The 22,552-nt window shown below is 41.7% G+C and overlaps 1 protein-coding gene across 6 annotated transcripts in view; it reads right to left on the minus strand.

Moving 5' to 3' along the window:
* Window positions 1–22,552, minus strand: part of BANP (BTG3 associated nuclear protein) — a 109,432-nt gene that overhangs the window by 21,618 nt on the left and 65,262 nt on the right. Inside the window, exon 12 of one of the 6 annotated variants that reach the window (XM_088062404.1) lies at window positions 10,595–10,694. The exons of the other annotated variants lie outside the window; for them this stretch is intronic. Within the exon in view, the coding sequence (XP_087918530.1) occupies window positions 10,605–10,694 (90 nt within the window). The 3' untranslated portion in view covers window positions 10,595–10,604. Of the gene's footprint in view, window positions 1–10,594; window positions 10,695–22,552 lie in introns of those variants that run through there. 6 annotated transcript variants of the gene reach the window in all.

Below are 22,552 nucleotides of genomic sequence, written 5' to 3' on the forward strand. Positions count from 1 at the left end.
AATAATAAATTTGGGAGCCCTGGTGCTGTCAGATGAGCACATTTTGCCAATTTGAAGGATTTTCTCTCTCCTCCCAAAGCCCCACAGGGAATTTTCCAGGGATTTCATTCCTCTGGCTCCTGAGAGGACAGACAGAAAGGTTTTCAGGGAATATTTGGGAATGCTTCAAGGTTGAGCTGCTAAGGCAGTGTGAGCTCGGCCTGGACTGGGATTGAGGGATCCTGGCAGCTCCAGAGGGAGGCACAGGAAGGTGATCCCATGGAAATCCCGTGGAAATAAGAGTTGTGTTGCTCCAAATGCAGGACAAAAATTCCACTGAAATACAATCCAGGGATTTGGACCTTGGAAAATGCAACTCTGATCTGACACGGAATCACAGAACCACCAAGGCTGGAAAAGTCCTCCAAGATCATCAAACCCAACCATTCCCAGCACTGCCAAGGGAACGGATCCGTGACCCCAAATGCCACATCCACATGGGCTGAATCCCTGCAGGAATGGGGATTCCATCACTGCCCAGGGCAGCCCTTTCCAGGACAGAATTTTCCCCCAATATCCAACCTAAACATCCCCAACAAGTTCAAGCTGTTTCCTCTCACCCCATCCCTGTTCCCTGGGAGCAGAGCCCAATTCCCACCTGGCTCCAGGGAATTCAGGTCCCTCCTGAGCCTCCTTTTCCGCAGGCTGAGCCCCCCCAGCCATTCCTGGCGCTCCAAACCCTTCCCAGCTCTGTTCCCTGCATGTCACACAGCTGGATCCGACTATCAATGACTCCTGAAGCAGAAAATGCCAAGGAACTCCAATAATCCCCAAATCCTAAATTGGTTTAGGTTGGAAAAGCCCCTCCAAAGCCATGGAGTCCAACATTCCCAGCACTGCCAAGTCCCCAAGCTCTGCATCCACGTGGCTTTTAAATCCCTGCAGGGATGGGATTTGGAGCTGGAGCTGAAAACTTCAAGGTCTGATCCAGGTCCCGTCAAACTGATGGCGAAATTCCCGATTGTTTGAAAGGGAACAGCAGGGAATGAAAGCGTGGGGAGTGTGAGGAGCTGATGTTCACCCCCAAAAATAATTCAGCTGAGAAAATGAGGGACACGCACGTGAGATAAGGCAGGGAAACATGAGGTGCCCTTCCCAAAAGTTCAGTGGAAGCTCAGGAATTAAAAAGTTGTGTCCTGCCCAAGCCCTGAGCAGCTCTTCCAGCTTTTCCTGCGAGTGTGTAACTCCATATTCCTTAATTCCTCAGAATTCCTCCTTAACTCCTCGGCTCTGCCTCCCGAATCCCCAACTCCAGAGAACATTTCTGGGAAAGCTGCAGCCACAGATGGGTAAAGAAATAATACAGATATAAAATATCCACACAAACCCCTGATATTTCCTTTTCCAGCTGCACTCCTGCAAAGAGCCAGTATCCATGGAATATTTGGTTGATTTTACGTGGACTGAGCAAACTAAAGAATTGTGTGATCGCCTGGAATTATAGTCAGAGATCCAAAAAAATCCTGTTCTTGCCAGGGATTGTCCTGTTCCATGGAAAAGTAAACATTTCAGGGTGGCTATACATAGCAGGAAAAGGGAAAAATACTGGGATAAATATACATATATCTATGAATAAAACATAGAGATCCATATATATTTTTTCCCTATAAAATATATGGATACACACTTATAAGGATAACATATAGAGATACATGTAATTTTTTCACTATAAAATACAAGGATATTTGTAAAAATATAGGGATAAACTCCATTGAATCCCTCAGCACTCTCACTCATAATTCAAGTGATTTTCATAAATTCAATCTAATTAGGCTCAAAAGTGACTTAAGATCTATGAATTAAATCTTCTAGGCTTCTATCAAATATTGCCCACATGGGGCCTTATTTGGTTTAAAATAATCCACAGGATGTAGAACTTTGCTAATTTAGAGAAGTTTTTGAGAAGATCCTTGCAGAGAGCAGCCCAAAAGAACCTGCATTCTCCCTGAAGGATGGGTTTAGGAGAATTATTGTAATTATTCCTGATATTATTTACAATTTTTGGATGATGCTTATAAAACGAATTTTAATGTATTTGCATTTTGGTGCATTTTTAACCTGCTCCAGTTTCTGCTGAGTGCTGACAATGATAATTCAGTTTTCTGGATATAGCACCCACCCAAATGCTCTTCCACACAATTTCACTCTTTCCCCATTATCATTCACTCTGCCACGGCACCAAAGGAGCCCCAACATCCTGAAAATTATACAAACCCCCCCCCGTTTTCCTTTTATTTTAATAAAAAAAAAAATGTCCTTCAGACATAACCCTCAAGGTTATTATAATTATATTTATTTTAATTATAATTATAATATATCATTATAATATCCTCTACAGGTATTTTCCTCTCAAACTCAATTATATTATATTATATTATATTATATTACATTTATAATAGATTATATTATATATAATTATATATTTTATATATATATAATATTATATTTTATATATATATATATAATGATAATGTTTTTATCAATTATAATTCTATTCCCCTTTTAATTAGGAGCTTTATTGACTGGCTATAGAAATGCCCTGTCTGTTGGCTCTAATCCTCACTTTGGCTCTGTCCTTCTCTGGAATTCCCATGGAAAAGGACTCCCAAGCCACCCCCAGCTTTGGGAACACCCAAATATCACACTCAGTCTCAGCTCTGACTCTGCTAATGCTGCACATTCCCAGTATCCAAAAAAAACTCTTTGGATATTTTCCCCTCGCTCCAGAAGAACGTTCTGGAATGTGGGGACTGATGCCAAAAGCAGGTCCAGGTCTGGACCCTCTGCCTGGGGAGAAATAATGGAAAATGTTCCCCAGATCCCGCTGGGACATCCCAATTCCCTCCCTCATCTCTCACACCTCCAACGTGACAGGTTTAATAAAGGAGAAGGGAAAGTCAGGAGGGATTTTGGAAAGGTTATAATTATAATTAAATCGTGATATTACCCTTTAATAACCAGAGAATTTGGCCAAGTCCATTGTTATAAACCACAAATATCATCCCTCTGCTCCATAAATCATCAGCAGCAGAAAAGCACAATATGCAGCAATAAATTAGCCCATGAATCCCAAATCCACTTTTCATTTAGCACAAAACAGCTTTTCAGGTGTTAAAAACAAAGCCAGCCACCAGCCCCTGCAGCTCCTGTACGAGCACAACCTCCGGGTCGAGTTTGTCTTGTATTTTCCATTAATCTCCCTAAAATCCTGTTTGAAAGGCAGCCAAAGGCAAAAGGGAGCCACGTCTCCCTCACCTGGAAGCTTCCCGGAGTGAGTATCCCCAAATATCCAACATGTGCATCTCCACACTTTCAACAGCCTGAGAAATCACTAAAAATTTAATTAATAGAGGCATTAAGTGGTTCAGGTTTCCTTTTCTCAGTGGAAGCTGCTGCCTGTCCCCGATGAAGAACTGTTTTCAAGGAGATTCCTGAGCTCTGTTTGTTTTAAATACTTGTAGCTAAAGGCAGAAAGAAATAACTCAGGGAAAAAAAAATATTTACAGGAAAAGCTGCACTGAAATATTGGTTTTATGATTTTTATAAAGAAACATTTGGGTTTTATTTCAATAGAAATTGTGATAAAACCTGCTGAAGTTTTTAATGCCTTAATCTACAGAAATAAACACCAATTAAAGTCACACGGCTAAAAACCCAGGAGTGAGTTTTATATTTCATGGGGGTTTAATTTAATGTTTTTATCTAAATTCAAAAATTCATGGTTTATTTCAAAATAAAAAGCTGAACATTCCCATTTCTCCCCTTCTTTGTTATCCGAGTTTTCCAAAGAATCACTCGATGGAAAAGATTAAAGTTCTTCCAATTTCTTTTTTTTTTTTTTTTTTTTTTTTTTTGTTAAACAAATTTTAAAGAACAGAAGGTTAAAGTTGAAAGATGCCCCTGCTATTCCTGGCTGGGTGTTTGTGAGTTGTCTGAAAACACAGATCTGAAGTCTGTAAAAATGACCTTTCCTTTGGATAACTGCAAGAAAGATTTCCTTGGCAAGTGTTTTCACAGGGAAAAAAAGCTTCACATAGATGATTTTTTTTTTCCATAAAAAGACCCAAATGAAATCAGAGATAACAGTATAGAAGTCTGTGCATAATAAAAATACAATTTTGAAAATTAGAGATTGAAGGAAGAAAAATGACCACAGATAAATTCAAGTTCCTTTAGGTCCCAGGTATGCCTTTTAAAAAGGCCTTCTTTAAAGGGTGAAACTAAGGCCTTGAAACAAAAGGAAAACACTATTTTGAAAAAAAAAACAAACAACAAAACCCTCCCAAAAACTACATAGAAAAAATGCTTAACAACTTTGAAAACAAAAGATTTAAGGGAAAAAAAAAATCACCAGAGATAAATTGAAGTTCCTTTAGTGCCACATAGGCCCTCTGAGCAAGGCCTTGTTCAAAGACTGAGCCCAAAACCTTGAATAAAAAAGGAAAAAACTATTCTGAAAAAAGATGGCAAAAAAAACTACATAGAAAAAACCCTTATTTTCTATTACACAGAAAAAAAACCTGCTTAAGAACTTTGAAACAAAAGATTTCAGGGAGGGAAAAAAATCACCACAGATAAATGGAAGTTCCTTTAGGTCCCATGTAGACCCTTTTAGCAAGGCTTTGTTCAAAGGCTGAACACAAAGGAAAGAAAAAAAGGAAAAAAAGGATTCTGAAAAAAACTACTCAACAATTTTGAACACAAAATATTTAAGGAAAAAAAAAATCACCACAGATAAATTGAAGTTCCTTTAATGCCAAGTAGGCCCTCTGAGCAAGGCCTTGTACAAAGACTGAATCCAAGACCTTCAGTTAAAAGGTTAAACACTATTTTGGGGAAAAAAAGGAAAAAAAAACTACAACAATTAAATTAAACTACAACAATTAAATAAACACTCGACAATTTTGAAAACAAAAGATTTAAGGAAAAAAAAAAATCACCACAGATAAATCGAAGTTCCTTTAAGCAAGGTTTTGTTCAAAGGCTGAAGCCAAGCCTTGGCGACTCTGGATAAACTCCAAAATTCATCTTTTCATTTGATGCCAAGTTTGGAACTGTCACAGTTCAGCAGAGCAGCCACACAAAGCCACAAAAATAAATCTTTAGCAGTTCTTTAGCACCCTGCTACTGTTATTCTGCCCTTGGAAATCCAGCTGCAAGCGAAGGATCTGAAACCCCCTGCAGCCATTACTTAATTAGGCCTTGAAATCTGGACACGAAACCAGAGCGGTTTTGGAGCGCTTTGGATTTTGTCTGTGCACTTTGGATTTTGTCTCTGCACTGATGGTTCAGGGAAACTGGGATTTCATTGAAAACTTCCTTGGAGTTGGAAATGCAGGATTTGAAAAGGGAAAACTCACTGGCAAAACTTTAAACTCCTCTAATCCTTTCCTCTCACCAGAGTTCAAGCACGGGTTGAAAATCAACCTAAAGATGCTGGGGCAAAGCTAGAGTTTTATTTATATAATAGACATATTTTTTTTTTAGCAGGTTCCTTATTTTTAATCATCAGTATAAGTCATTTTGAAGGGATTCAGTCCTAATTCTGTCTCAACAAACCCTCCGAGTTCAGCTGGGGCCCAAGAACCAGATTTTAGTTCAACTCTATGTTTTATATGAACAGAATGAGGCAAAAAGTATCTGTATCTTCTTTAACTCCTGTTTTAATAAGTGCTTAGGAATAATTAGAGACATGAGCAGAACTTAGGTCTCTTTCCTTGTAATTCTGTGTCCCCTCACTTGGAATTCAGCTCTGAGCTTACCCATCATCTGTCCATAGCTGCACTCATTACTTTATACACGTAATAAAAATGTATTAATTACCCATTTTTATCTGCAAGGAAATAAAAGACACTTCCAAAAACAATCCCCTTCCTCCAAAAGCTCACAGCCAGTGCTACAAAAACACACCCCAGCTCACAGCACGAGCATCTCGAGTCAAACAATGACTCCTTTTTCTTTTCTTGTCTAAGTGAATTTAGAAAGGCTGAACTCTCTGAGCAGATGGACCTAATTCCCCTCGAGTGATTTCACAAAATTAATTTCTATGGGGTGTTTTGAATGATTTTCTCTTCCCCCCAAAATAAGAAATGCCAGAAATCTGAATTTACACACAATTTAGCAGGCACAGACTGTATCTGTTTAACAACTTAAAGGGGGGAAACAGTCATTGTTTCAGCTGTATCATAATTACTGGTGAAAAAGAGAATATGGTGAAGTAATTCACAATATTTTGACTTAAAATATACTGTTTGCAGAATGTTTTTCTTCTCGAATATAACTTAATACCAGTACAAGATCTGCTGAGAATGGGAGTTCGATTTTCTGTGAGACGGCAAATCTTTAGTCAAAAACTCTGAATCGAGAAATCAGTGAGGAGAAACACTTCAAGATTTTTAAACTGTCAGGAATTTAACCCTCAGAAGAGTGGATCCCTGTGCAAGGAGCAGATTCTGATCCCAAAACATTGCAGAAACACTTCAAATCGTCACAAAGGCAGGTGAAATTCATCCCCAATGAGCATAGGTTAATGCCACAACCATTCCCAAACCAATTATTATAAATTCGTGGAAAAGAAACCAAGAACAGGTTTGTGGTGTCAGCCTAAAGCGATGTGAAAGGCTTGGGAAACAAGGAAATGCCATTTTGGAAAATAGAATTTAGTGTTATGCATATAAATAAATATGTGTCCAACTTTAGCTTCTCAAACTTAGAAACAAACCAAAGAAAATAGAGAAATTGGCCCAGAGAAAAGCAGTAAAATATATTAGAGACCTGAAAGTTCTTTCCTGTGGAAGGGAGACTGGGAATTTTAAGGATTCTCAGGACAAACAGGCACAGCGGTGCCGAATGAAAACATCTCCTCACACTTCCCAGATTGAATTCAGCATCACAAGACACTTCTCAGCTTTTTTTTTTGTGCAAATGCAAGGGGACATTTCTCAGCTCTGGCAGCACAGCTGCTTCGTGTATCCCCCAGCAGCACTCTGCTCTCACACCCAAATTTCCACCGTGGCTCTCGCGCTCCTCGGCTCATCCCCAGCTACTGAAATCCCCTGGCTCCAAAATCCACATCAGGAACCACCTGAGCAAGGTGGGGAGCTGAGGATACAGAGGGTGAGAGAGCCAAGGGGAAAAGACACGGATAAAGAGTGGAATATTCTTTAAATGGAGGCATTGAAATGACTGGAAAAGGCTCCCGGAACACTCAACTGTTCTGCATTGCTGTTGCAAATTAAGAAGAATTCCAAGAGGAATTCGAGCAGCAGGAAGATGAGTTTGGAAGTGAAAGGTTTCATTGTAGAATCGAATCCCACATCTAAGCACTGTCACTCAGTTTTATTTAGAAGGGACCAAACTCCTGATGCTGATGCCACGGAGATCTTCAGCACACGATGTCTGCTGACAGCTGAAGTGCCTGACAGGAATATTCATGATAATCCATTAAAGCCCAAATTAATCAACAAGAATAACCCCAAAATTATTCATTTTGGTCAATGCTGAGGCTATTAAAAACTGCTAATATGTATTTCAGAGCCTGCCAGATCCATTTATTGTCCCCGCAGCAAAAATCAACTGGGAGAACTGAGACTAAACCACAATTATTAAATATTTAAAAATAAATTCTTACCCTTTTCATGCTCTCCACTATCTCAGGGTGTGATGCAGGAGCTAAACTAAGTGTAAGGAGGATTCCTCTCTCTAAAATGGCTCATCCTGAACATTCCCCCTGAAATGTGAGCACCCTCTTCACGGCAATTCTCTATCTGCTGCTCAAATTTTCAGGCTGCTCCTTCCAAATCCATATTTCTCCCTGCATTGCTGAGCAGAGCTAAACATTGTCACTGAAATAAAGCAGACCCAGCTGGAAACGCAGCTCCCACACAACTGAGACTTTAAAGATTTTAACTTGCAGTGTTCAAAGCTGTTACACCAAGAGGACTCTCCTTGCAAAGTGGCTACAGGGGAAAATCTAATTTTCTAATCACTCTCTAAAAGAGAAAAAAAATTAGAAAAATGGCATCAAGTTGAATAAAAATATTTCTTTCCTCTTTTATATTATTATTTCTTGCTGAAATATCTAAATAACATTTTTTCAAAGCCCATAACCCCCATGTTTGACAAGTATCTATCTCAGATAAAATCACAAAGTTCAATCCATGGGAAAAAAAAATCCCCTTTATCAGTAGAATCCACATAAAAAAAAATTAAAATCAATTTATTTTTAACACATCTGTTTGACATCAAGAAAAGAAAATTTCTCTTCTAAAATACTTCATCTTAGACACAGCAGTAAAATCCTGGTAGTAAATTAGAGAGTATTTTTATGTAAGTCCATGGATTTTACCATTACACTAAAATCCTATTTCCACCCACATTTTAAAACTTTAAAAACTTTTTATGTTTTAAAACTTTTTAAAACTTTTTATGGTTTAAAAACTTTTATGCACAATATTAATAAAAAGACAAATCCTAACAGAGACCATGTATTCAATAGGGTATTTCTGCAAATTTCGTTTCATCTATTAACTTCTGGCTTGGTTTGGGATCATCCTTCAAAATAAAAAATGGAGTTATCAATGAAGAATGTTACCCAGAAAAAGAATTACTTCAGGGATCAGGGAAACATTTGTTATTTTCCCATTTCTTAACACTAAAAAGCATCCAACCTGCTCTCTTCTTTGGCAGGAATTCATTGAAGCCTTGCAAAAATCAGCTTTAATAATGGTATTGCCAAGGGTTCTTTTTTTTTTTCCACGTAGGCTGTGGGATGTTATTTTCCCCAAATAAAGGTTAACATGAAAAATCAGCTGTTTGTTAGATCTGGGGTTTAATGATGGACTCCACTCCAGCCACCTCTTTTTTCCGGGAGAATTCTGGAGCACGAGGCTTCTCCCTTTTTTCCATTCATGGGAAAGAATCTTTGAGGGAGAGGTGGGAGCTCTGCTGGGATCCATCACCCCAGATCTCATGGAATCACAGAATGGTTTGGCTTTGGGACCTTAAAGTTCAGCTCATTCCAACCATGACCTGCCTTGTGCCTCACCAAGGCTGCTCCTGACCTAAAACCACTTGTCCCAAACCATCTGTTTATTGCTAATTAACAGTGAATGTAATCAACTTCTTCAAGAGAAGGCCACAAAGACTGGGTCATCCAATTAAGCCAAAACAAAGATTGTGTTGAGTGCTTTTTTAGCACTGACCCCCACGTGCTTTTCCATCTAAATCGAGCCCAAATTTAAAAGAAAAACAGAGAAAATCTTGGTTAAGGCAAAATTATTTGTGATTAAAATGCAAGCACAGAAAATCATTTCTAAAAACAACTTTTCTTACAATTATTTTTGCCTTTTTTTTTCCCTTTTCCTCCCCGATACTTTGCAGAAAACCTTTTCTGACACACCTGGTGGTGTCCATGTCCGTGGGAGTGAGTTCTGGAGAGTCAAGGGCACGAGGATGGGAGCTGGAAGGGGCTGGGGGGAGGTGAACTCGGTGTGCATGGTGGCTTTGCTGCCCGTGTTTGCTCTGTCCCACTGGATGCTTTCCTTGGCATCCCCACAGGTGAAGCTTTGGCAGCCAAACTCCATCCGGCTGCAAAACCCTGAGCAGGCATTTGGATGTGAAAGAGAAGAGCTCTGAGTGCAGCCTTGGCTGGGATATTAAATTCAAAATCCTAAGAACCTCATAAAAGCCGAAAATAGCCTTATAAATATTTATAATTTATTCTTATTACATTTTATTTATTACTTCAGCGAGCCTGAACCATGGAAAATTACACCGAAGCCATCGAGCTTAGCATGGACTGAAAGGCCATTTTTAACAGATAAACAAAAAGGCTCCTAAATAAATCCTGCAAAGCTCCCAATCCAAGACAAACAGGATCATTCTGATTTTAGGATGCTCCTGCAGAGCATTGTTGGGTGCCCTCATTGTTTTATGGGGTAGAAATAAATCTCCGCTGATGGGTCGCGGTTAAAAGCTGGGGCACTTCTGGGGAATGCACCCATGCTAAAAACATGTCCAGACATGTAAAAATCTGTGGAACCAACTGATTTTCCTGCTTTTGATATTCCTGCAGGAACTCCTGGGCTGTGCCATTGCTTCTTCCAGTGGCAGCAATGGTTTTCCTCGGCCCAAGGTGTGGCCAAAACCTGGAGGAGGCCGGGATTTACTGGGGTTCCTTCTCTGCCAGCAGCTCCAGGGAGAACCTGGAATTGCTCTGGGATCTCTCAGTACAACTCCTGGACAATCCCAAAATTCCATCCTGTGCCTGAGGACATTGTCCAAACACTCCTTGAGCTCTGGTCTCACGACCATTCCCTGGGGAGCTGTTCCAGTTTTCCTGAGGGAAGAACATTTTCCTAAAATCCAACCAGTCCCTCCCTGACAATTGACAATTGTGACAACTGAAAGGCCAGACCTGGAATATCAGGATATCTAATCAGAATTCCAGTACTATTATTTATAATGAGGAACTTATATGTAAATCCATGGAAGGAAGTTCTCTGCCACTTGGTCTTAAGTCTCATTAACACGGAAATTTCCCCTAAATTTACCTGGAATTTGAATTATGGCCAAATTTTTCCCTCTGACACCTTCAGCTGTGGCTGCCCCTGGATCCATGGCAGTGCCCAAGCCTGGACAGAGCTTGGAGCCACCTGGGAGAGTGGAAGGTAGAAAGGGAGCTTTTTTTTAAATTATTTCTTAATTTTAATATCCCTCCCAACCCGAACTGTTCTGTGATTCCATGATTTGAGTTCAAATGAGATTTCTGTTTATTTTCCTACCTGGAATTCTTTGCCCACAGGCAGCGTTATTACCCATTAAAAATGAAGCTGTTGCAATGAAACACGAATTGGCCAACAAATGAATAAATGGGACTGGAGAAAACATCAAGCTCAGACTTTCCCTCCCAGTTCCATGTATTTAACCCACATTCTTCAGGAAGGAAAAGGCCAGATACCAAACTGATTATCTTTTTCTGTGGATCACCTCCACTCTGCACTTTTTTTCTCTTAGCCTCCTCCTAACCCTGCAATCCAATAATGATAAAATCCCAGAGATATTCTGGAGATGATCAGGGCATTAAGTTGAAGCGTAGTGCTACAGATATGACATTTAAAATTGGGCCTGGAGCTGGCTGGACAGTCTCTAATATAATAAAAATAGCCTTTTCTTTCCCACATTTTACTATCTGCCTTTGTTTATGCAACCATTCAGCAAACCCAGCTGGATCACAGGCATTGTCATCAAAGAAACATTCTAGGTCAGCCAGAATTGGATGCCAATTGTCTAAAAATACATAGAGGCTTTGTCACTGGAGTATAATTTTAAGGCCCCTGTAATGAATAATGGAAAGGAAAATCTTTCCAAACAAGTGGGACACACTGATTTCCAGCAGAAAGATTTCACAGTTATTGTAAGCTGCAGATAACCTCATTTTTTAGTTTATTTCAGTCAAAGTGATACACAGGGAGCTCACTGAAAAGGTTGGGATTGGTTGGAAATCCTCGAGGAGCTGCAGAATTCCCTGGAAAATGAGCCCAGCAGCACCTATCACACAGGCAGGGCTGAAATGCTGTGGGGAACCAATTTCCTCCGGGTCACCAAGTGGCAGGAGTGGGATCAGATTTCACACTTCCCACCTCTTATCCTTGATAAAATGCACAAATTATTTCCTCTGAGCTAAAAGAAGAGACAAGATAAGCCCCCCTGGCTTTATCAGTGCAGCCTAATTGCTGAAGATCTTCAAGGAACTGGAAGGAGCGGCTCCAGAAGCCCGAGATGTTGTAACAACGTGGCTCTGGAAATATATTCATTTAAAGAAAACACTTAGCTGAATTCCTTCAGGAAAGTTTGTAAAAGCTGCTTCCTCAATGGATAAATAGCAGAGTTTTCCAGCTGACTTTTGGCCAAGTCTCATCAGCAAAGACAAGATTTTTGTCTCAAGTGCCTGACACGGAGGAGTAAAAGATTGTGTGGGGGCAATCATTGTAAACCTGTAAATCAAAGGGAATTTTTGGGTTTTCTTTGGGTTTCTTTCTTTTTGGGTTTTTTCTGTTTTCTTTGGTCTTTATGAATTCCTACATAGGATATTCCCTGATGTTTTCTAGGCAGCTCAAAGTGCCCTAAAAATGGGACAGTGCAGGGAAACCACTCCCAAGGTTTGTCTACAGTGGGAACCCCAGAGGCCAAAAAATCTGGGAGCCACAGGAAATTCCCACAAAAAATTCAAGAGGGGGAAAAATCCCATTTGTGCTTCCCTGGAACTCAGCTGGCACAGGACAATCTCCTTTTCACTGCTGCATAAAATCCATGGATAATCTTGTAGAGTTAAAAACTGGTTCCGGACACTCAGAGAGAAAAAAAACTCACTCAAAAGTGGAATTCAGATGAAAAATCTCCTGATTATTAACAGGGTCACATCACCAAACTCAAAGCACCAGAGAAGTCCAGAAATTTGGGACAGAGCAGCATCAAGGTCCTTTCCAGAGTCAGAAATGTTATCATTTCAATTTTCCTATAAAATACCAGTTTTGTCCCCAAATTCCTTCAAATTGCCAGAATGAATCCCACCTGGCAAAATAAATTCAAGGACAATAATCAGGGAATCACGGAATTGTTAAGATTGGAAAAGATCAACCATCACCCAGCACCACTAACCCAGTCCCAAGTGCCACATCCACGTTTTTTCCACACTTCCAGGGATGGGGAATCTGCCACTGCCAGGGGTTGCCCACAGAAGCTGTTTTACAACCTTTTCCATATGGAAATTTTCCTAAAATCCAAACTAAACCCTCACTCCCTGCCATAGGCTGCACATTGGCTGGGTTCATGTTTTATATGTACATTTTTGGATTGACTCAGCTTTTAAACTGATAAAATACCACATATTAAGAAGCTCCACAATGCAGCAACAGCCTGAATTTTATTCTGTTTTTGTGACCAGTTTTGGTGGCTGTTCTCCCTCAGACCATCAGCGAAGGGACTTTTTCTCAAGTTACACTTTGCAGTGGCAACAGAAGCAAATTTTGGCTTCGTGACCAACACTCCATGGATTATATGGCATTAAGGAATGGATTCCATCCCCAAGAACCATAAATCCAAGTCCTAAAACAACAAAGTGCGTCAATATTTCTCTTACAAATGGGAGTTACTAAATTGATCTTCCCTGAACTGGTGAAAAACTCGTGGTTTTCACTTGTTCAGTGTTCTGAAATCATCAAGAGAAAACATCCAAGGAATGACAGAGAAACTGAGGAAGATGTGAGGGAATACAATCCAGTGCTTCATGCAAAACCAGGGAATTACTGAGTGCACTGCTCAGCTAGAAACCCTCTTATGTTTTTAACATCTGATGTTCCTGTGAAATATATTAAAAAAGATGTTCTATTTCTTCAGAAGGAAATCCAACCACTTCCTAACCCTCCATAAGCTGCAGAAATTGTTTAAAATCTAAAGCAAACTATCCCAGACACAAATAATTTTCTTTTCTAATTGGCTGAAACTTTGCTGCTCCTTAAGAGAAAAACCTCCTCCAAATGCTCTAATTCCACAAATGTTACAACTCCGAAATTTCAAAGCTTTCTCAAAGTGCCCACGGATAAAAATAGTCTGGAAAGAAAAAAAACATTTCAACAAGGCAAAAAAGGAAGAAAAGGCTTTTTCGCACGTTTTTCTCATCAGGTCGGATCCTGGTTTTCCATTAAAGTTATTCCAAGAAAGGAATGATTCACACTGGCTGGGCTGAAATGCTGAGAAATTTGTGGTATCTCCCATCCTCACCCTGCCCGCTCCAATGAGCCGCGGGAATGAGAAGCCGCAGGACTGACAGGAACGTGGATCCAATGCTCCACCACAAACCCGCCTTTGTTTACTCTGTTGTGAAATCCTCCAGCACTTCTGGGCCTAATGAATAAAATCTGCTCCAGAGATAATGCCTGGGCTGTCGGAATGAGGATTCCTGACAAATATTGATGCACAAACACGGCCCTGGAGATGCAGGAGATAAAGGCTGTCCCGGGCTCCTCAGAGAGCAACCTCCCAGTGTTAATTGACACAAAACAAGGGGAAATATTTCCCAGCAGCCTGATCTCCTTAGTGTGGAGAAACAAAAGCTGAAGTTGTGCACAAGTGTCATCTCCTGCTCCTGAGGAGAGGAGGGCAGGGTAACACAGGTGGCTCTCCTGAATTAAAAGATCGGCTCAAGGGGAACATGGAAGGAGTTGGGCCTCGCGTGGTGGTTTTGTGTTCCCTCGGTGCTGACAACGCTGCTGGAGCAAGGCTGGGCCGGGCTGTCCTTTCCAGCTGGCTCCATGATGAAGGAAATGATGAAGGAAAGCCTTTCCCAGCACCTTGCCCAGGCTCCAGCCCAGCTGTTCCAAGCCCTGCACATCACGTCCCCCTTCCGAGGCACAGCTCAGCAACGCTTCCAGCAGATTCCAAGCCCGGCGTTAAAACAAAGTGCGATATCCACAGCGCATTTTGTGCTTATGTTATTTCTGTTCTAGAAGGAAAATGTTCTGTGCCACTGCTGGAGCCGTGAGGGGAAAAGGGAGCTCTGGGGAGGGGGGGGTTCTGTTCCCAGGGAACAGGGACAGGAGGAGAGGGAATGGCCTCAGGCTGGGCCAACAGGGTCAGGTTGGACAGCAGCAGGAATTTCTGCATGGAAAGGGTGGATTTAAGCTGCCAGAGTGCAGGGTTAGGTGGGATTTTGGGAAGGAATTGTTCCTTGTGAGGGTGGGCAGGCCCTGGCACAGGTGCCCACAGCAGCTGTGGCTGCCCCTGGATCCCTGGAAGTGTCCAAGGCCAGGTTGGACAGAGCTTGGAGCAACCTGGGATAGTGGAAGGTGTCCCTGCCCATGGCTGGGGTGGAAGGAGATTAATTTTAAGTTCCCTTCCAACCAAACGATTCCACAAAACCCCTGGGTTTCTACCTTAAATAAAAACTTTAGGCATTCTCAGGCCTGCTGAGCTCACACTGACACTGGAGAGCAGCGGAGCAGCTGCCTCGAGCCTCCTGCTGCAAGAGCTGGAAGTATTTTCCACAAGATCCCAACTCTGTGGCAGCTCTGGCAGCTCTGGAGGCCACGCTGGGTCTGGAGCTGGACAAGCTTTGCCTTTGTGGAGTTGGTTTTGATCAGGTGGTCGTGGGCTAAATTTAACTCTGCTCTTTGTTGCACTGAGCTCTTGGTGAAAGCTCTGGGAACAACTTCTGCAAACATCCAGGGTCTTCCAGGTCTGTGTTCCGCTGGGAATCCTGGATCAGCAGTCAAAACAGCAATCCCATCTTCCACTGGGATAACACCCATTTGCTCTCCTTGACAATACCAGTTCATGGCCAGTGCTCAGCAGCACAGCCAAACCCTCCTCCTTTTCACTGCACTGGTGCACAATTATTTTATACCCACTCCACATCCCAGTTCCTGAGCTCTGGCTCCTGATTACACTGAGGTAAAACACAAAAAGGCAGAAAGTTTAAACCATTCTGGTCCTGTCTCAGTCCTGAGGCTTCCTGTGTTTCATTGCTTTGAGGGGAGCAGGGTGAAGAATCTGTGGATTTATAATTATCCCACAAGTTATCTTTATCCCTCACATTCCTTGGCTGCTGATCCAGACATAGGAATCTCTTCTGCCTTTCTCCCCTGTCTAGGACAGCCCAGGAGTGGCAGCTACACCTCCAGGGTGACCTTTCTGCACCCTCTGTTGTGTTTCTCCAGAGGGGTTCCGGATCCGACCCGTGGATTTGCTGCCTTCCATGGAGATTTCTTCCTTGTCCCTTATTTAAATTTAAACTCAGGTTCTTTCCAAAGAGATTTCACACCTCTTTTGAGTACATGGAAAATCAATGCTCCTTCCTTCCTCCTTCTGCTTTCATTCTTTCCTCTGCCCCAGGCTCACTCTACCCTAGAGTTCCCCTTTCCTTCTGCTTCCAGACCTCTCCCTGTGTCCCAACCTGGACATCTTGGCTAGATGTCCACAGCACCTCCTGCCTTGTCCGTGGGGCCCTTCCCAGAGCACTGACCCTCATTCCAGAGGATTATTTATCACTCCTCCCATCTGAAAGCACTTCCAAAATAGTGACAGCGCTGCTCAGGCTCAACAGAGATTTTTCTAACCCAACACTACAGATCCCAACAAACACGACTCCAGTCCAGAAATCTTTCTGGCAGCCCAAACTGTCCCCCTGGGCTGTCCCTTGGCCATGGCTGCTCTGCGTGAGCAAAACCAGGCTGTGAAACTCAACGGGGCTTGAGCTGAGCTCCAGTGAGAATCTGACAAAACTGTCTGGTTTAAAGAGATTAAAACACAAATAAAAATATAATTGTGCCTCTCAGGGGATGTTGTCGTGACCCTCCTGTCCTCATGAGGAGGAAGAGCTGCTGGATTAAACAAAATGAAATATTTCACAAATCTATTTCTGCTCGGCTCCAGCTCTCTGAGCCACGTGGTTTGTGGCTCCAGGTCTTTTTTCCTGGAGTATTTGGAATTCCTCCTCGAGCCCAGCAGCCTTCCAGCACCTAAAGGGCTCTGAGAGAGCTGGAGAGGGACTTGGACAAGGGCATGGAATGACAGGATGGGTTTAAACTGAAAGAATGCAGGGATAGATGGGATATTGGGAAGAAATTCCTCCCTGTGAGGGTAGGGAGGGGTAGGGATGGATTTCCCAGAGAAGCTGGGGCTGCCCTGGATCCCTGGAAGTGCCCACGGCCAAACTGGACAACCTGGGATAGTGGAAGGTATCTCTGCCATGGCAGGGGTGGAATGAGATGAATTTTAAGGTCTCTTCCAGCCCAAACCATTCCACAGTTCTGGAGCTGCAGCCAGAGTTTTATCCCTAACCCAGTGCCCTGTTCTGGAAAAATCCCAGTGGTTTGAAGAGCATTTTGCTCCTGAGGCTCTTGCATGAGCTCCTTATCACAACCTCATCTCTTGCCACAAAACAATAAACAAACCCTTCAGAACTGAAACAACGCTTCTGGAATTTTGCTCAGTCCCAGGACTTCCTGTGATTTCAACCACTTTTAGCACCTCCTGCCTTAGAGGGTGAAAATGCATCTCCTGGGATTTCAGCTGCTCCTGGAATGCAGCACTGCTCCCCTGTCTTTGACCCAATTTCCCAGTTACCTTTTTCTTTCAGAGTTAAAAGAAAATTAAGTGGCTTAAGTGTGTCCAGAGCAGCAATTCCTGCCCAGCCTTATTCCCTGGAGCTGGGCTCAGTCCAGTCTTGTTTCAGCTTTCTCCCATACCAAATTTTCACTTCCATCCATGTTTTCCATCCTCTGCTTTCCCACTGAGGATATCCCTTGATTTTCCTTGTCTGCCTTGGACCACATGGAATTCATCCATCCACTGGATCCTTGAAAAATCACATGTGCACATTTGGGCTGGGCTTTTTTAAAAATTGTATTTCCTGTTCCAAGTTGGCTTCACAAGGAAAACCCAAAATAACCTTTATTCTGTGTATTTTGTCCCAAAAACTCAGCTTTTAAAAGTGCTGTCCCCCAAATATTGCACCTTGCTGGTGGAAGGTGAGGGTGGGGGCTGGCACAATGCAGATTTTTCCTGAAATAAAGATTTTGTAGCTGTCACGTTGCTCCCAAGTGAAACTGTGGGAGAAGGATTGATTATGGAACATGACAGGGCTGATTTATGTTGAAAAATCTGATATTGATGAAGAAAATGAGCTCAAATAATTCAGTGGGAACGCCACCAGCACGGGAATATCAAACCAGCACACAGAAAATGAGAAGGAAAAATCCCAGTGGCATCCTGATGGTTACTGATCTCTTTCCAACGTGGTGATTTTTACATGAGGTCATCATTTGAGTTCACATTTATGCTGTTGTGCCAGAACCCTTCTGGGATAAAAGGTTTTCCCTGGAATCACCACACAGAGGAGTTGCCCAAATCCCTGTGAATTTACAAAAAGCTGTGAGGTCTTTGGAAGTTGTTCCCTAAAAGTGGCACGAGAAGATTCCAAATCCAGCATGGCCAGGAATTTCCAGATAAATGCAGCAGGAATTCCAGGAGGAATTCCAGGAGGAAGGGCAGGGAGGCAGGAGCCAGGCAGCCTTTGATGGGTAAAGAACTGAGAGCAGAGGAACCAAACCAACACAGAAAGATCCTTAAAGAACCAAATTTTTCCAGGAGCAACTCAAGAAAAAAAGATGCCAAAGATCCTCCTGAAGGAGAAACCAGGGCCTGATTAAACATATGGATGAATATTGTAAATAAAGTGGAGAAAGTCTGAGGGTTGACCTAAAAAGAGCAGCTCAGAAAGGTCAAAGAGCAAGATGAAAACGAAGGGTTTATTTAAGCTCATTCTCAAGGCAGTTCTAGATAATCCTAAGAGTAGAAAATCAATTTTTTTCCTGGTTTTCCACAGGTAAAACAACTCCAGCACCAAAATATTTCTAAGCCAACTTGAAAATTTGAATACAAAACAAGATACTCACACAGAATAAAATACTGGAGTCCCAAAAAGATCTGGGCAAAACCCAAGAACCGGCTTGAACCTAAAAAACTCTGTCAGCTCTCAAACCCAAAGGCTCCTGCTTCCTGTCAGCACTGAGTCCAACCCCAAAAATAAACCCTGGGCTTTTTCTTTGGAATTCACCCTCCAAATTGTCTCTCTGGATCCATAAATATGTATTTAGGTGTTACATATTTCCAGTATTTCCTAAGGGAGGGAGTATCATTTTTATTGATTTGTGATAAGTGCTGGGCTGAACTCTGCTATTGGTGGTTTGAGTGCTTAGAAAATGTTGTTTGTATTCCAAAATATCCCAGCCAGAATCACCTCCCTTGCTGAGGAATGTGAATTCCTTGGGATGCTCCAGGATCCCACTCTGTGTAAACCTTGAGCTCTTTTAATTAATTACAACATTTTGCTTGGTGAAACAAAGTATTTCTGTTTAATTGGAGCAGCACACACAGCCCTGGATACCAAACATTCCCTCAAATTCTCCTTTTAATTGCATGCAGCACCTGTTAATTGGAGAGAAAAAAAAAACAATGGGAATTTTTTGCTCCAAATATTTTTCCTTTCAAAGGAGCAATTCTCCCATCACTTCTCCTCTTTGTTATACTTAGACCTTTGCCCAGAACTGCAGAGATGAGGGGAAAAAAATTGGATTTTAAAGCAATTTTCTCTAGGAATAGGTCACAAAATGCCAGAAGCGTTGCTGTTTTCCTGGGATTTTCATTCCAGCTCCACGGAGGGCACACACCTGAGCCCACCTGCATCCCATCTCCTCGGAGGAAAATCCAACACAAGCTCCCGAACACGAGCCTGGAATGGCCGATTCCTGCCAGGATACTCTGCAGATAATGTCAGATCAGCCATAAAATTTAATGGAGCATGAAGCCAAACACATCCATGTCCCAGCAGCTGCTCCCAAAAAGCTCTCCTCTCTTTTTAAGATGATTCTGAAGCCAGATGGATTTTTAATAATTTTTGAACGCTGAAAATAATTTTTACTTTCATTTTTCCCCCCCCTCACAGAAAATTTAATTCTGATTTATTTGGGGTTGGATATTGAAAAAGAAATTATTTTTGTGGTTTTTGCTGCCATATTTCCCTACTTTTAGTGCTTATGAGGAGTAAAATCCTTCCCAGAGAAGTTGTGGCTGTCCCGTCCTTGGACGTGTCCGTGGCCAGGTTGGAAAAACCTGGGATAATGGGAAGTGTCCCTGCCCATGGCATGGGTGGAACTGGATCTTTAAATCCCTTTATCCCAAACCATTCCATGATTCCATGATATTGCAGTTTTTTTCTCCCTGAAACAAATAACTTTCCAAATGAAGAAAAAAAAAAAGAAAAAAAAAATTATATATATATATATATATATCTGGGAATTTTTGTAGCTTTTGCTTTTTGCACTCAGCTGGGTCAAAAAGAACCCAGGGATTTTTTTTTTTTAGTTCACTCAAACATTTTGCACCAATTTATGCTTTAATCATAATTACAGGCAAAATGCAAACAGATGACAAATCCATTTATCATTTTAATAAAATGTTTGCCTTGCCACGGAAAACACAATCCCTCACAAAATCAACATTTGGAATTCATCTGGCATTTGAATGAATTCAGAAAAAAAAATCACAAGGAATGGCACTTCTTGTACTGACATCAAGGTCTGGCTAATAAAGCCCAACCCAATGGCTCAAGAATGTGACTTTTAAAGTCCTTTTCTTCATCATCAGTGCTTGGAAATGTTTGGATTAAGGGCTGATGGATGCAGAATCATTGGGAAAATCAACTTCTGATTTCTGTTTTCCCCTCTAAGCAAAACAGATTTAAAGAGATCTTATGCACTTCAGGGAATAATGTAAATATCAGTGATTTTCTTTATGAATTTACTTCCCCTTTCTTACACTTATGCACTAATCCACAGTTAAAAGGATTTGAGTTTTTCATGCTAGGAAATTCTGAAGAGATAAAAACACAGATTTCCTTGGAGATGTCAATCATTTAAGGAGTGCAAAGAGGAATGTCAAAATCTCAGCATTGACAAAATCTGGCAAGTTGGATCCCTCTGTTGTAATTTGATAATTTATATTTATCTGAGATACGAGGCTGAAAGGAAAACCCTTCCTATTTGATATTTCAGTCAGGAAAAAAAACAACCTAACAATAAATACTTACAAAACAATCTGGCTCAGCCTGATAGATGGAACAGGAAATAAGATTAAAACTGTTAAAAACATGGAATGTTCACTCTGGAAGGCTCTGGCTCTGGAGGGGTGTCATTCCTTTTTCATTATCCAACCGTCATCAGTCAGACCAAACTCTGCTCTTTTAAAGATCAGGGACAGAGGTTGAAAGAAATCAACTTTGACAGCAGACTCCAAATGGATTCCACTTCTGTCCATGTCTTCCCATTAAAATGAACAAGGCATGGAAAATGAAAGGATTTTATTTATTCAATAAAATAACCCCAGCAAGACTTCAAAGAAAAACCCCTAAATTAAATCTTCACAATGGAGCATCTCTAATGAAGAATTTTACAACTGAAGTACCTGGGAAATGTTCTGTATAATGATATTTTCTATACAAACAGGAGAAAGTCACTCCTGGACAGTTTTATCTGCTCATTTTCAGTTCAATCATTCAGAATCTTGGATTTCCAGCACCCAAAATCCTGAGTTTCCTCAGCTGCTACTTCTCTACTCCAAAAAATGATATTTTCAAAAAGAACAGGAGAAAGTAACTCCTGGACAGTTTTATCTGTCCATTTCAGACACAAATCCCAGATTTCCAGCATCATCAATCCCAGATTTCCAGCATCCACAATCCCAGATTTCCTCTACTACTTTTTCTCTACTCCAAATAATGTAAAAGGACCCAAAATAAGGGGGGACCAAATTATCTGAATTTGGAAAACCTCCGTGGAAGAAGGAGAGATGTTCCCTGAGTTTGGGGCTTGTCTAAAACTGTCACAAATGGTCCTGGTGGAATTCAGGAATGGGGTTTGGGGGTCATGTCCTGCTTTTGGGACACAGAAAGAGGCTCAGGGGCCATTTCTGGGGTGATTTCACCCCACAGGATCCCAGGAGAAAATCCATCTTCTCTTTTCAATCTCCTCTCTGTTGATTTGTAGCAGACCCAGAGCCATCCTGGTCTCTCTGCTCTTATTCTGACAACAGCTTTTTATGTATTGATCCATTAAAAATCAAATTTTAATTGACTGACCCCATCCAAGCTGAACCCAGAAGTCCTGGTGCTGTGGCTGGAGGGATGTTCCTGCCCAGGGCCTGTGGCTCAGCCTCTCCACAAACTCCTCCCTGCTCACACTTCCAGCCTCACAAATCTCCTGAACTCAAACACCAACAATCTCACAGTCCCCAGCACTGTGAATTCCTGATCGCTTTTAGGACTTTTCCCTAAAAATCTCAGCGTGTTTTCCCTCCCAGCCCTTCCACCCTCTGGCCTTTGCCTCTGGCTGAATTCGGTGCCTCACGAACCCCACACAACCTAAATGCAGGATGGGCTGGAGTTCAGAGAATCCCAAGGTGGTTTGGGTCGGAAGAGACCTTAAAATTCACATTATTCCCACTCCTGCCAGGGCAGGGACACCTTCCACCATCCCAGGCTGCTCCAGTGTCCAACCCTGGCACTTCCAGGGATCCAGGGACAGCCAAAGCTTCTCTGGGCATCTTTGCCAGGGCCTCAGCACCCTCCCAGGGAAGGATTTATCCCAAATATCCCATCTAAGCTGTTGTCCCTCTTTGTTTGAAGCCACTGCCTGTGTCCTGTCACTCCATCCCTTGTCCAAATTCTCCTGTGCCATTCCTGTAGGATGAATCCCTCATTTCCAGTTAACTGGAAATTCCCTTCTGCCACCAGAAATAATCCCAACACTTCCTCCTGGTGACCTCACTTGTGCTGCTTAACACAAACATTTAGCAACATTCCAGAGTGACAGATTTTAGGAATAAAAATGGTTGTTATTAAAAAAAATATATTAAAAAAATCAAAAAAAAGGCAATTTTTCAAACAGATTCATTCAGT

This window comes from Pseudopodoces humilis, chromosome 14 (genome assembly GCF_049639895.1).
Source record: "Pseudopodoces humilis isolate 2021_Gansu_Grassland_sample_001 chromosome 14, ASM4963989v1, whole genome shotgun sequence".
Lineage (NCBI taxonomy): Eukaryota > Metazoa > Chordata > Aves > Passeriformes > Paridae > Pseudopodoces > Pseudopodoces humilis.